The sequence below is a fragment of the Marmota monax genome, unplaced genomic scaffold (assembly GCF_021218885.2).
Source record: "Marmota monax isolate L192 unplaced genomic scaffold, Marmota_monax_Labrador192_F-V1.1 WCK01_AAM20220418_F8-fsc00633, whole genome shotgun sequence".
NCBI classification, from domain to species: domain Eukaryota; kingdom Metazoa; phylum Chordata; class Mammalia; order Rodentia; family Sciuridae; genus Marmota; species Marmota monax.
In genome coordinates this window covers 874356-889527 of record NW_026695216.1, presented here as the reverse complement: position 1 = coordinate 889527, position 15172 = coordinate 874356, and the positions used below count along the sequence as shown (strand labels likewise).

At 47.5% G+C, this 15172-nt stretch overlaps 1 protein-coding gene across 1 annotated transcript; it reads right to left on the bottom strand.

Moving 5' to 3' along the window:
- Positions 1-702: 702 nt before the first annotated feature.
- Alkal2 (ALK and LTK ligand 2) lies at positions 703-9054 on the bottom strand. Its single transcript, XM_046431986.2, has 5 exons — positions 8494-9054; positions 7094-7147; positions 6932-7012; positions 4255-4320; positions 703-1273 (listed from the first exon to the last, which is right to left on the bottom strand). The coding sequence occupies exons 1-4, from the start codon at positions 8750-8752 to the stop codon at positions 4256-4258; spliced, it is 459 nt and encodes a 152-aa protein (XP_046287942.1). The 5' UTR covers positions 8753-9054; the 3' UTR covers positions 703-1273; position 4255.
- Positions 9055-15172: the final 6118 nt, after the last annotated feature.

Sequence of the window (15172 nt, the reverse complement as noted above, 5' to 3'; positions counted from 1 at the left end):
CAGAGGTTAGGTTAGGGATATGATAATGGTGTCCCCAAGCTAAAGAACTGGAAAGAAAAGGTCAAATGATCAGCCACAGTAGGGAAGCAGGATTAAGTAAGCAGACAGGGCTGTTCCCTGTCATTAATTGCTTTGTAATCCCATTGTCAGGAGTATTTCTTAATCCTTTCCATCCCTGTAAATAAAAAAAATGCTGTAGTTCTCTCTGATATGCATCTTAAAAGCAGACTCTCAAACTGTAGAATGATGCTGTGTCCCTACAGCTGCCCTAGGTGTCATCTGCTCACATTGTGGCCAGGGACTCTCTGCTTTGTGAGTTTAACGTAACTTTTTAATTAGATCCCATGTCTTTTCAAGATATATCCAACCCTAACTGTTCACAAGTCTTAAAATTCCTTTACCTGGGAAACAGTGGATACAACTTATTTGGAATACTTAACTAGCAGAGACCAAGCTACCTCAGGAGATTATGTCATTGATGCATAGTAACCTCTGCTTTTAGAAAATGCTAATTGCCCTTTACAGGGATCCTTAGCTGTTGAATTCCATTCACTTATGCCTTTTAAGTTTTATGGACTTCTGCCAGTGTATGGATCTCTTGACAGGTGTGTAAGCCACAAATGCCCAGTGATGAACCCAAGAGAAGTAAAGGACCACTCCAAAAACTCTTCATTATAACAACATTTGTTCATTTATTATTTATTTACAGTATTTACATATTGCACAATAGCAGGAGTGCTGTTTTTCATTTACCATATAAGAACAAACGGAACTGGCCTGGATATATTCACAAATTTATACTCCACTGTCTTCAAAACATGACTGAAGTTTTTATTTACCTCTTTTTTTTTTTTTTTTTTATTTTTCATGCAGGTCCAAATAATATTCTGGGAGTTTAATTGTAAAAGTAATACAAAATATCGAATCATACTATATGCTCTATGAAAATATAGTTTAAGATTCTCCCTATGTTTCTAAAGTAATTTTTTTTAATTTCATCTAATCTGGAAAATGAAATAGTCTCTCATAACACTGCACATCAAATGTGAAGTGTTCTCTTGTTTTTTAAGATATAGTGGCAAGGATCTCTGTCAGATACACTGATTTACTGAATACATATCTGCAAACAGTGTCAACAGCTTACAAAATGCAAAGGAATTTTGGAAGAGTCTGTCTGTAAAAATAAACCTCTGTCCACATGGAGTGGGTGTGGAGAGTTGTCCGGCTGGTCTCCAAGGCACTGCTCAGGGTCCTGCTGTGTGGCTCCTTCCAGCTGAAAACAAATGCATCTGGTGTCATGTGGCTGCACACACTTTGTTTATCAGTGCTAGAGGACCTGTGGCTTTAGCTGTTTAAGAGCACACTTAGAAACATGGAGTCTCTATGTGTGTGCATATAGCTGTGCATTCCAAAAAGCAGTCTCATTTATTCTGGAAAATAATTCAGTTTTGCAGTTACCATATGCCCACTGCACCAAAGGAAGAAAACCATCCACTCATGGGAACTCTGATTAGCATTAGCACAGGAATGTTGAGCTGCCTGGCCCTCTGTGTGTGGTCACAGCCTCAGGCTCATTCCATGGGGTCTGCAGCTGGTGGCTACTCTGCGAGATGGCTGGCCAGCTTTCTACCTCTATTCACAGGTGAGCAAAAGGAGTGCTGTGGTTTCTGGTACTCCTAGAATAATGATTACCCTTCATTCTTTTTTGAACATTTATTTTTTAGTTGTAGTTGGACACAATACCTTTATTTTATTTTATGCATTTTTATGTGGTGCTGTGGATCGAACCCAGGGCCTCCCATGTGCTAGATGAGTGCTCTAACGCTGAGCCACAACCTCAGCCCCTACCCGTCATTTTTAAAAGTGGGGGACATCTGCAAGTTTAAGAGGCTGTAGCCTGTATGATAAAGCAGATATTTACATATACTGCTCAGAACTACACTTTTTTGAACATATCCCTGAACTCAGGCATTTCATCCAACTACCTGTAAAGGAATGTTTGATGTAGGGAATGTAGTTTCTCTTTGGTCTGAGGTCAGTGAGCTCCAGAGAAGGGGCCCAAAGTTTGACCTTTGCTCCTGGCCGATATAGAGACCTGCCCTCCTGGACTCTGGGCAGGTGCTGAGAATGGGATCTTACCCTGCAGCCTGTGTGTGGGGATGGAGAAGAGGCCACTGGGCACAGCAGAGGGACATGGCATGGCCACTTGGCAGAACATTTGCTTAGGGTTCCCAGCATATCATCCCCACCATGGGTGTCATGGGACATGTGCTCTGCCTCTGAGGGTCTCACTGATGTTCCAAGCCAAGCTGTGAAGCACAGAGAAACTGACCTGTGTCTACACTGGTGACCCAGCCAGTTAGGAGTTAGCTATTGCAATTTAAGACTTTTGGAAGAATTTAATCTTTAAAACATAAAAGTCATGAAAACATCACAGTAGAAATCCCACTGTTTTAAATCTACCCATTTCCTGGCCAAAATGAACCTGGCTACATTTGTGACAACCATGACTGCAACAAGCAGGTGGCCCTGGGCCTGGAAGCATGCAAACACATGCCTTCATCCTACAATTGGCAGTGGGCATGGGGAAGTGACCAAGGGACAGCAGGCCATGCCAGGGCCTTGTGGCTCAGCACACAGGATGCCTTCCCCTGGCTACTTTCCTGATCTTATCCCTCTGCAGGCCAGAGCTGAGCCACACAAGCCCAGTGTCCCTGATGGTCTGCCAAATGTCCACCCGTGGTCTGCCCAGAAGATAGCAACATGTAGCTGGAGCTCTGTAGATGGGCAAGGGCACCTTTGCCCTCCCCACTTGTAAGTGAATAGCAACTTCCAAGGGTGTGTGGCTAACATCTAAACAGTGATGGCAAGCTAAAGGCCCTGTCTTCCCCACACCTTCCCATGGGAGACTTGTAGGCTATATGTCTGTTCTTGGCTTGAAAGAAAGTAGGCTATATGTCTGTTCATGGATTGAAGGAGTATTCTGCCTGCCTGCCACAAGGCAGCTGATGGGCTTAGGATGTGGAGGGAAGTAGGAAGCTGCACTTTCTGGCTTTGACTGGCTTCAGAACACCTCTACCAAATAGCGAGCCAGGGAACCTCTGCAACCCTCTGCACCCACACACCCTGTCCTCAGTGCTGCTCCTCTTTCCAGGGGTACTTGCTCCTGATGGGGATAAGAGGATGTGAAGATGGTGAGGATAGTGCCATGAAGCACCCGGGCACTAGCTCAGCACACAGCAGAATCCAAATCGGCCTCTGCTGCTTTTGCACACTAGGCATGTGTGAAAGCACCACACTCATACACTGCTGAGACGAGCTGGTGCACCATGCTACTTACTACCTATAGTCACCTGCTGCTGGTGCAGGATTAGTGATGGTCCTGTGGCATCTGTCAGGAAAGTAAAGCTGTACCTCCTAGCCATTGCTGGCTGCCTGGACAATAGCTGATACTATTTGTTACACAGCACACCTTGAGAGGCCAATGTAAAATTAAACTCTTGAGAATTCATTTACATGTCTGCCACTACAGCTTATGAAAACCATTGATGAGAACAGTTAAAGAGGATGACTATTCTATTGAAGCCTCTTGGTACAAAAAGATTCCCAACCTTTATCAGGTACAGCATAAAATTCACATGGACACCTAGTCACATATGGACAGGCCCCTACTTGGGATGGTTTGACTCACGATGTCTTAACTTTACCCTGGTGTAACAACGAGGTACAGATGGTACTTCAGATTTTGATTTCTGATTTTTTCCTGGGCTGATGTGTCCTACAATTTCCTTGTGAGGCAGCAGCAGCCTCTAGCCACATCTTCCAGCCAGCACACTGTCTAGGTTACGCGTACTGCATGTTTGACTGATGATGGATTTGCTGGGACGTAGCCCATTGTAAACTGAGTAGCACTGGTACTCACTTTTCAGTGGCAGTGAGTGAATGAAAGCCTGAAAGGAAATGGGCATGGTTCTTAGTGAGTGCCCTACCTAGTTCAGGCACACATCTACACAAAGTCAGCCACCAGCCTGCTCCTTGCTGTTTAAGTTCGGGCTGGACGGCTGAGGGCTGCTTGGACCGCCAGTAGGGGGCACCTGCTCCTCATGGTAGCCTTCTGAGCTATTCCGAGTGTTAAGTTCTCTCAGGAAGGCTAACTCCTCCGCCAAAGGATGAGTGTTCTAACTCTGAGCTCCTCATATCCCAAACCAGATTCTGACCCTCAGGGAGTGGCCAACACAGCTGTGGGGAGCTTACCTTATCCTTCCATGCACATTGGGCTGACAGCCAGCCGAGTGAGAAGCCTGGCACATCTTTTATAGTCTACAGCAAAAATAAACCACAGACCCTTTCAGTTATCTGAACAACACTAAAAGAAACAGTAGATTTTTCAATTTTTGGAAATATATAAACTGATATAGCCACTTTAAAAAATATTTTGAATTTCCTGGAAACGACACAGACTCTGTCATCCACATTCATGGCTTCTAAGTTGTTGACTTAATAATTTATGGTTCTTCAAGGATGTCAGCATCACAAGCAGATGTCAGAGCTCATGGAAATGCCTGTAGTGTTGCTTACAAGAACACAGAATCTTAGTATGCCCTTCCTTGCATGACTAAACTTTTAGGTCATGTGTAAACTGAGCTGACCATGCTGCAAAAAGTTGTGTGTTAATGTCCTAAAGAAAGTGGGTCACATTAGCGGAACACAGACCCGGATTGGACAGCAAAAAAACCCAATAAGCTAATTTTCCTTTTTTTTTTTTTTTTTTTTGAGGAGGAGGGGTGCTGGAGATTGAATTAAATTAGTTTCTGAGTGCAGACTGGTGTTCCCCATTCCTCTATTCCACCAGGTGCTACCTCAGAGAATCCATGGAAAGGTTCTGTGACCACAGCCATAAGGGAATTTCCTCAGGATAAATTCTGTGTAAAGCTACAGTTGTTCATAAATTACTAACACTTCTTTCTCAGAAGCAACAAAACCCAACTTAAAAAGGGAAGTGCTCATACTGAACTAAGAATCTGAATGAATGGGTAAATTGACAATAATAGGTATGCACAGTATGTCAGACAAGGAACTTACTCCACCTCTAAATAAGAGTATACCTTCTAAATATTCAGAGTTCATACTCTTTGTGTTCCAAGCAGGGAAACTATCTACCCACTGGCAGCTGGTCACCTCAAGGATGGTCTAATTGGCAAACTGTAAATACTTCCATTTGTAATTTGTCTAGAGATCCCAGTTGGTGCCCATGCTGTTTAATCCAGATGTGTCTAATCTTGCCCCTCAGACCCTAATGCACAGAGCTCATCTAGGGATCTAGTTAAATGTCGATTCCATTCCTTAGGTCTGGGAGGGATTTTGTTCTGCATTCTAGCAGGCTCCCACGGACCACAGAGTAAGAAGGTTCTGAGACCCCTTTCACTTCCAGCATGTCAGGATTCCAGGGATATGCTTTTATGCAGCCTAAAGCAACCTAGAAGTGGTCAACTTAGCTCTCCAGCTCTTTGTAGGCTGAGAAGAGGAGAAGGCAGCCACACATCTAAGTGCACACACATGTTGCCTTCCACCTTTGGGGACTCAGGGTGAACTGTGACTAGGAGTTTTGGTATTTTGCAACCAAGTGGAGGTGGCCAACATTGGCATAACATGGCATCCTGGAAAAGACACTGCAGAGAGTGACACACGATACCTGAATCCTGCCTTGCTGACACCTATTGACTGAAAATGAGCAATTTAAAATTGTCTCCATCTGTAAATGAAAGGATTAGCAGTTTCTTTAGGGTCACTTCCACATGTAAAATTCATGGTCCTACTCTTATAAGATAATACTGAACTTAAAATATATGCACATTAAACAATAAAAAGCTTCTTTGGCCCCAGGAAGCATCTGAGTGATTTTGAAACAAAAAGAAAGCAGGGCTGGAGTGGGAATAAAGGTGCTCCAGTCAATGTGCCATGAGCTGAGATGGAGCTGTGTGGTGCTCAAGAAATGCTCCCTGTGAACCTAGGAACTTTACTTACAGTGAAAGATGCTAGACAAGCTACCAGACTGGCTGAGACCCATAGGTGTGATATGAATGGCCCTAGCAAAGTTCTTGGTGTATGACACAGCTCTTAAACAATGCACATTACCACCAGGGCAGCTATGCTGCCCCACAAGGAAAACAACCTCTTGTGACCTGGCTCTGTTTGGAAGGCAGGACAGATGCCTAGTCTCTGGCAGGCTGCTGGCCTTGGTGGTCTCTGAAAGCAGTCTTCATGGTTTTTCTCCTGTCAGCCTTGAATGAAGTGGAAGTTGTCCCAATTAAAAAATAGCTTTATGAAGAGCACAAAGAGCCACTTTTGGGGAAATAAAATGTTTTGTTATGGCCAAACAGCTGGAAGCATGCCAAGGAGAAAGGAAAGAAGCCCTAGGGGACAGCCATGACTGAGAACTGGACATATGAGAGCAAATGACATTTCTCTGCTAGAAAATAAGGCAGTCTGAAGTGCAGAATTCTGAAACAACTGAAAGATTCTTGGGTGATGAGGTTATCACTAATGTAAAAAAAGGTCACAGCACTGGACAAGATCAAGAATGTGACCTGAAGGTTCCAGGCCAACTTAAATGTAAACCTCAGACCTCTGCACAGGCAGCTGGTACTTCATGCTTCACCTGTCTGATTGTCACATTTAAGCAGAACAAATATACACACCACACCAGAATTCATAAACAAAATGAGAAAGTGAATCAAAGCATTCAGCCTACTCCAAGCATGGACTAATTCCAGTGAATTATTAATTCCAGAGACTACGTAAATTTTGTTCAGTGTGGCACTGCCTGATGCAGAGGTTAGCTATCTCTTCCGATCTCTGGGGATGGTGGCCCAACTCTTAGCTAGTGAAGAGTCGGCCCCAGTGCATTTCAGAAGGCAGGCCGCTCACTTACATGCCGGGATGGTGCAGTCTCGGGTGTTGTGGTAAAGTCTGTGGAAGTGCTTACTGCACTTAGGACTGAAATAAAGAGGACCTGGAACAGGAAGAAGAAGGCCATGAAGACACAGAGAACAGAGAGGCAGGGAAGGCAGTGGGCAGGGGGGGGGGGGCTCACCTGTGAGATGCTTCAGAAACTTGTCCTTCATCCTCAGGTCTCGAGGGACAATTTCTGTAGGGGGAGAAAATGTTACACTGGCTGAAGAAACCATGTTTAATGTGATCCCCAGTTAAAGTCGAGAAACCCACGAATGTGAATTAGCCACAGCATCATGCATGGGAGCCCCCTGGATCCTCACATACAATGGAATGAAGACTACACCAGGGACATGTTTTTCTTCAAATAGTGTTACCTACTCATAAAGTTCCAGTGATATCTGTCTACTCTCTATGACTAGGATAGAAACAGGGGCCACAGAGCTGCAGGATGAAGAAGACTTCTTGTTTCTTAAATGGTTAGCTGCTAGGAACAAATCACTTTTAGACACTTCATTTTAAATCAAATCCCATGACATTCAAAGTGCTAGAAAGAAAACTTGACCCTTCAAACAAAAGCTGAGTGATAGAACATTACATTTTTCTGGACATATATTTAGAAAAAAGGGTTAAATGCCTAAACCACCTGCCAGGAAGGTGTGAATGGAAGGGCACAATGGCCTGGCCTGTAAGACAGCTAAGACTTTCCAGGAGAAGGCTCCCAAGCCAGCTCCACACCCCTGCTCTGCACTGGCACCTGCTTCCATCACTGTTGCCCTGCCATTCTTTGATTCCAGCCTTTGCTTTCTAACAGTCCTCTGGTCACTCTCTGTCCCCTGATGTGGGTTAGGAACTTTGCTGCGATGTATGTGATGCTGCACTTCGGAAGCATGCTTTGCTCCTTGCACAGGGACAGATGCACTGGAGCCTTCTTCGTGCAAGGGGGAAACTAGTGTCAGTCTTCATTTACTCCTCACCTGAGTCAATCCATATAAACTGACCTTATCATATTTGACCTAATTGTGTCATGAAAGCATTAAAAGCTTGCATGCTTTCCTGGGAAATTCCCTGTGGGGCAGCTGCTCTGAGAAGGCCAATGCATAGGGGAAAGCTCTGGACCATTTCTTCTCAGCTGAAATGCTGTGCTTAGAATACTTCCAGTTCCAAAATAACAGACGCCAGTTCGGTGCACATTCCTGACCTAGGCAACAGCTCCACATCTTATAAGCAAACTAGGGGCAATTATCTGCAAGCCTCAGGCACAGAATTCCCATTTCCTTAAAAAAAAAAATACCCCTTGGTTTTAAAAAACAATCAACTTGATTTATCTTTTAAAATGTGCTTCTCATTTCCATTTCCAAGTAAATATGAATCGAGTGTGTCAGACATGGAAGCTAGACAGTTGGGGAGCAGACCCCAGTTCACACTGCTCCTCTCTGTGCACACTGCCTGCCCAGAGCACTCACTCTGTCCCTCAGATCCACACAGCCAGGACCCTCTCCTCTCGCTGCTCCCTAGGGTCCACACTGGCGGGACACTTACCCACTCTCTGCTCCTCTGAGTCTGTCCCATAGTCTGAGGCCTCCCTGCGGCCCAGGGCAAAGTCCGGTTCGCTGAGGACCTGCAGCCTCTTGGACTCCCCAGAGTGGTATTTCTTCAGCTCCTGGACCAGCTCCACCAGGAGCCGCAGCAACGTCTGCCGGTCCGTGGGTCCCTGGGGCTGCACGCGTCCCCGGCCGGGCCCTGCTGCGCCCAGCACCAGCAGCAGCCCCAGGAGCAGAGGCCGCCCGGGCGCGCGCATCGTCCCGGGTCGCAGGGCTGTGGGGCCGCGAGGACCGAGGGAGAGCGTGGGAGGTGGGGTCTGTAGATCACCGGGACCGGTGCCGGGGGCGACCGCGGTGACACCGGCGCCTCGGGGCCGCGCGCCCTCAACTTTCCCCGCACGCGGTGTCCGCAAGGGCCCGGCGTCCACACAACTTTCTTCAGCCTCCGGGCGCCTCGCCACCTCCGCGAGGAAGCCGCCGCCCGCAGCGGCAGCCCGGCCTCGGGTCCGCCGGCGTCCCACGCCACAGGGACCGCGCCCGGGAGCCCTCAGCCACGCGAGGCCCGGCCCGCACCTGCCCGCGTCGCCCGCCACCACCTGCGCCCGGCTGTGTGCCCTGCGCCCAGCGTCCGCCCGCGTCGTGGGCGTCTGTCCCGCGTCCACCCGCGTCGTCCGCCCGGCCGCGACGCTACTCCATGGCCCGCGGCGCCCGAGCGCAGGGGACGCGAACCGCCGCTCCGAGGGGATCGCGGTCGCCTGGTGCCCGCGCCGAGTCCTTCGGCTGCCGCGCTTCTTATCCCCCCGGCCGCCGACGTCAGGCGGGTCCCCAGGGCCGGAGCGCGGCTTTAATTAGGGCCGCGAGCGCTCCCAGCCGGCGCGGATCTTCGTCAGACCCCCCCGGCCCGCTCGCCCCCGCCCCCGCCCCTCCCCCGCGTCTCCCCGCCCCTTCCTCCCCAGTCTCCGCGCGCGTCCTCTCCTCTGCGCTCCCTCGCTCCCGCCTCCTTGTCCCCTCTCCCGCAGTCTATTTCCCCGTTCCTGTCACTCGTGACAGGATGGGAAGAAACGCCTCTACCAGGAACTCGGATCTGTTTTTGTCTAAATGCAGATCTGGGGCTATTGAAAAAGGAGATGCTGACTGCCTCGCTATTTAATAAGTCAATTAGCGTCTGTCCGGTTTGAAGGAATCTGCTGGCGAGGCCAGAGCCGCTTTCGGGACCCGAGCTGTCTTCACCGCCCGAGTCGGGTCCCCGGGCTGAAGAAGGCGACGCTCGGGGCGACGCTCGGGTCCCCGTGGGCCGCCCTGAACGGCAGGACCCCGCGCCCTTCCCGGGCCTCGGACTGGGGCCCTCCACCTGCGCCCCGAATCTGGACCCTCGGCCGCGGGTCGTTTGCTCATGGGCACTTCCTCCAGGGCTTCGTCTTTAAGAAAGTTTGATTCTTTGGATGTAGCCAAGCACTTTTGTGAGGGTTCGGTTCCATAGTTTACTTGATTTTTTTTTTCTTGTAAAATGTATTATCAATCAATTGCGCACTTTCCCATTTTATTGGTGCTTTCTGGGCAAGAGCTGGATGTCTTCCAAGTCGGCGATCTGATCTGATTGGGAAAGGTGTTCTAACACAGTCCCAGAAAGGGAGAGAGTGGGCGAGGATTAAAAGCCTCCACCATTAACCGGCAGCTGCACGGGCGGTGGCACCAAGATGCAGCCAAGGTGCAGGTGCGCTCGCGCGCGCAGACCCGCACCTCCACAGGAGGCTAAAGTCACTGTCCCCCAGCGATCGCGGAGAGTGGCTCAGTTCTGTCTATCGTCAGCGTGCTCTCTTCCCTAGGTCTGTTGGGGGAGAAAAAATGTGTGTCAGGGTAGAGGTGGGGTAGAGGTGGGAGATACTAAAGCGGGACCCTTGGGCATGTCTATATCTGCTCTCTAAAAACAAATGGTTTGACTTCCCAGGAAGGCTCTTGTTTTGTTTTGGGTTTGCAAGCAAAATTACTAACATGCTAACGTTTCTGCTGAAATACACTCAGGAAAAAGTAAAGTTTTATGTCAAATATATTAGGCACATGAAATGAGATATTTTTCCTTTCTCCCTTTCCCCTTTTCATGAATAGGGAGAAATTTAAGTTCTCTAAGTTCCTCTAGCAAGAGCGACGCCTGCCGCCCAATGCTTTCTGGTGCTGGCTGGGTGAGCGGTCAGGGTAGCCTGGCGGCTTCAGGGTGTGCACACAGCTGGTGAGCAAGGTAGTGGGAGCTGATGAAGCTTCTGTCTGTCGTTGCTGCTGTTGCTCCAGCCTAAGCATGTGTTATTTTAGACTTACCTAAATAGTATTTTTAAATATAAGCATTTCACAGAATGAAAAACTACACTTTTATAAAGGACATCAGTGGGATCTACTTCCCACAAATACTACTAACAAGGAAGTTTCGACAAGCGTTACCCTTCTTCTTTTGCACTTTTTAATGGGACAAGTGGATTCCTTGAATGGCTGCTTCCTGCTGCCCACTGTGTGGATGCTGCTTCAGCCTCACTCACTAACTAGATACCTACACAGCACAGAGCCAGCACCTGGTTGGAATTTGAATCCATGAAACCTGACAGTTAAGGATTAGAAACTCCAGGTGTTCTTTCATTCACTTGTGTCAAGTTCTGTGTTAAAGTCACTCCCAGTGCCGCTCATGTTATATACACAGATTTATAGAGTTTAAATAGAAGACTATACTGGTTTACTAGTCTTTCCTAGACTTTTCAATTTGCAGTGTTGCTGGGATGAACTCTGTGAAGTTCTCCAGCTTCCAGAAATATGTGTCTTGTGCTCAATGTAAGCGCAGTCTGATCTGCTGAACTCCCTGCTTTGAGGCCTGAGAAGGCAGGTATGTACCAGCTCACGGAGACAGGAAGTTGTGTCATAAGTCACTCGGTCTCTCCACTTCTTTTTGTGTAAAACAGGGAGGCTGGAGTTGTCCCTAGTGTAAAACTACACGATCTTCAAAAATATGTGAAAAAATGCAGTGTTTCCTACAAAAATCTCAAGGTAATTCACTTGAAGTCATCATTATGAGCTTATCCATCTACTTTCAGGCACGAAGAGGTAATGCATTTATATTAAATAATGTAATTCTCTCCTTTAGTAACTGAACAAATGTCTACTGTCAAGGATCCAAAAAGCTGGAAAATTAGCAACAAACTGTTTTGAAATTATTGGAAAAAATTGTTTGCTGGAATTGAGTTAGTTGTTGTGAGCACCTCAACCTTTATTCAAGATGTTCGGCTCATGAGAGGAACATCATTTGCTCAGTTTTAAGCAGTGTAAGGAAAGCTGCAGCACCCCAGCCACAATCATTCTTGTCTTGTCAAAAGAGGTATTAATTTAATTTTAGATGAATATTAACTCTCTACAAAGACTTCTGACAAAGGTATGTATTAACAGGTTTTAAACTATTATATCACTCATTTAACAACCTAATATCTCATTAGAAAGAAAACAATCACCTTTCATAAAAGATAGTCTCATGTGCTATAATGAATATTGCTTCATGTTTAGCCTTTACCAGTCAGTAGCTATCAGTCTGCTAGGAATGACCAAAGCTTTTAGGAAGCCAAGATTGCTCATAGGACCGTCTCCCTGAGAAGGTGCAGGAGCACAGCCTCACAAGTAGCAGCTTTGCCTGTGTCCATGAGGGGCCTCCTGCCTGATTCTTTCCCTCCTATGCTAAGGACACCCAGGTCATGGGCCTCTCACATTCTTTGGTTTAACTTTTGCTTCTGCAACACCACATGATGTAGCTCAGAAGAGGCATGAGTTACACATTTTGCAGAAAGGGTTGGAATACCAGTCAGCATGATGGACTTTATTCAGATTTTTCCACCTGTAGCAGAGATGAAGAGGACTTTCACATGGGAAAGGCCTGAGGACATGTGGACTTCTGTTTAAGTTAGAAGTTCCAGCTAGAGAAGTCTTGAGACGTTGGTGCTTTGGACTTTTGGAAGTCCCAGTCTGGCATGTTTCTGTTTGTTTGTTATTGATACCAGGGATTGAACCCAGGGGTTCTTGACCACCTCAGCTACATCTCCAGCTTTTTAATTTTTTTTTAAATTTGAAGACAGGGTCTCACTAAATTTTTGAGGCTGGCCTCAAACTTGCTATCCCCATGCCTCAGGCTCCCAAGCCACTGGAATTATAGGTATGAGCCCCCACTCCTGACCCTGGCATGTCTTGATGGCCACAGTGAGAATAAATTTGAACGTGCACACCCATTCTCAATAGTTAAAAAAAAAAAAAGACCCTCCCCACTTAGTAAAAGGGCTGTCAACTGCCAAACTGGTTCATGGGAATATCTGAACAAAGTAGAGTCTTCATGTAGGCAGGTGTGACCCGCAAGTACTGCATTCCTTATGTTTCTGCAGGAGATGAAATGACAGAAACTGAGGCCCAGGTATGGCTCTGCCCTTTGGCCTGGCTATCTCAATCCAGGGTCCTCCCTTTCTGGGACCTGGACATGGGCCTGATTGGAAGTGAGGAGGACTGAGAGGAGTTTGGGGAGAGGGGCAGGCATGACATCTAAGCCCCTCTGGCTGGCTTTGCTCACTGCCTGTGCTTGCCTCCTGGCATCTCCAACTTCCTGAGGTCCAGTTACACTCTCACAGCTCCACATACCACCCTCGCAGGGACTGATTGCAGGCTGACCCTGCTGTACACTCTCTGGCTCCTAGGTTTCCCTGTGAGATCTTGTGGAAGCTTCCATGGCCTCAGAACTCCGGCATTCTGCACATCTGCAAACCAAGCATCAAGTGGATGGTGCCAAGGTCTTCAGCCAGGTGGGCTGGACCTGGGCCCACTCAGGACAGTGCAGCTGTCCTCAAGTGCCTGTATGGCAGTACATGGGGAAGCCAGATTCCTAGGCACATGTTTGTGTAGGGGCAGCATACTCTGGGCTCTCTTCTCAAAAGACTCTGTCCTGGAAATAAATCTGCATTTTTACATCTCTGAGCTGTGGTGGTGGGGTCTGGCCTCCTCCTGAGATGCACGTGAGGCATCTTTCCTCTTGTCCTGGTGCAAAGCACTTGGCCTGTTGTTCTTGGCAGTGATGACGAACCCTCCTTGGCCATACCTGTAAAACTCCTTTTCTCCCCAGACTGTGTTTTTTCCCCCCGAATCTTTCTGCTCTGCTCTTCTTTCTATCATTGTAAATTTGGCTAAAAGTAGCCAGTAATACCCATGCCACAGTCCAAGTGCTGTGCTGCCCTAAAATATCCTCTGTCAGACAAACTAATTCATAACCTTTAAGCCTGACCTCCCACAAAGTCCCAGGTCAGAGAAAAAATGCAACCAGATTCTTTGCCAAGGCCTAACAAGGGTGGCCTCTAGTCCAGTCTCCAATTTCCTTTCTATCAGAAACCTTGGCAGTATCACCTTTGCTGTCCACATGGCTACTGGTACTGGTCTTCAAAGATTCCACCAGATCGGCTTGTTAGGCTCCACTATGGCATTCCCAAGTTTTCCCAGATTCCAAAGGCCTGTCCACATCAGAGCTGCAGGCGCAGTAACCACCCACTTCTTGGTACCAATTTTCTAGGCATCCTTTAACTCAGTCAAGCTGATGCCAAAATCAGTCATCACAGAAACCTATGCTGTGAAAACCAGTGTTTAGAAATATAAGGAGAATGTGGACATCTCTTTAGAAGGATCTTATCATTCAGGAAGGATCTGTCAATCTACTGTCAGTCACATGATGATGCCTTCCTGGAGCTATCTTGGAAGACCTGACAGAAAGGAGCATTTGAAATGCCCTAGATGATGGGTAGGAATTGCTTATGTTGGTCCAGGTACTGTGCATGCTGGACAGGAGAAGTGAATAGGCAAGCTCCCAAGGGGGACTGGGACCTGGGAGTCCAGCTGCAATGATAGTCTGCGGGGGGCACAGCTGGGCAGCTCTCCAGAGTACAGTGTGGACGAGGGGAGAAGCCCAGAGCCACTACTTCCCACCCCTTGCCCCAGCTGGGTGGCATTTCCTCTGGAGCCCCTTTCTGCACATCTGTCAGGGAAACAACACGAGGACCTACTGCTCTTGGGACAATGAACTGGTTTTGTGAACACTGAGATTTGTTAAGTTCATAGTGCAGTGTGCAAAAGTTTTACAAGCCAGCTAATTGGCAGTAACAATGGCCAAGTCTTTTGGTATGTACTGTCTCATGGTATATCTCTCCCTTCCCCTGATGTCATTTCTAACAATGCATCCTGAAAAACAGCATCTTTCAAATCCTATGGGGTGTCTGGGGCATCAGAATCTGTGACGTGCTTGCAGCTGCATTGAAACTATAGTTAGCAAGTGAACTGAAATATCCTGAATTAGTAAGTTTTCATGTGATCAGTCAGCAATCAGGATGGTGACTGAGGGCTCAGATCAGTCAATGGGGACTCAGAACAGTGAGCAAGGGTCAAGGCCAGTGATTGCAGGTCTAGGCCAGTGGGTAAGGGCTCAGAGTAGTGGCCGAGGGTCCAGGCCAGCGACTCGGGGTCCAGGCCAGTGGGTGAAGGCTCAGAGTAGTGGCTCATCCAGAAGGTCACTGATCTCATCATAAGGCTCCACTCCAAAGGCCCTACCTCCTAATACCTTCACATTGGGGATTAAGTTTCAATATGTACATTTGGGGGAGACATAAACATTCAGACCATAGCAGCAC

Excerpts from the sequence above, each read along its gene's own strand:
- Alkal2 (XM_046431986.2), bottom strand. The coding sequence starts at position 8,752 with ATGCGCGCGCCCGGGCGGCCTCTGCTCCTGGGGCTGCTGCTGGTGCTG. Across the intron at positions 7,013-7,093 it reads GTTTCTGAAGCATCTCACAG|GTCCTCTTTATTTCAGTCCT; the intron begins GTGAGCCCCCCC and ends TTCCTGTTCCAG. Across the intron at positions 4,321-6,931 it reads AGACTGCACCATCCCGGCAT|ACTATAAAAGATGTGCCAGG; the intron begins GTAAGTGAGCGG and ends TTTTTGCTGTAG.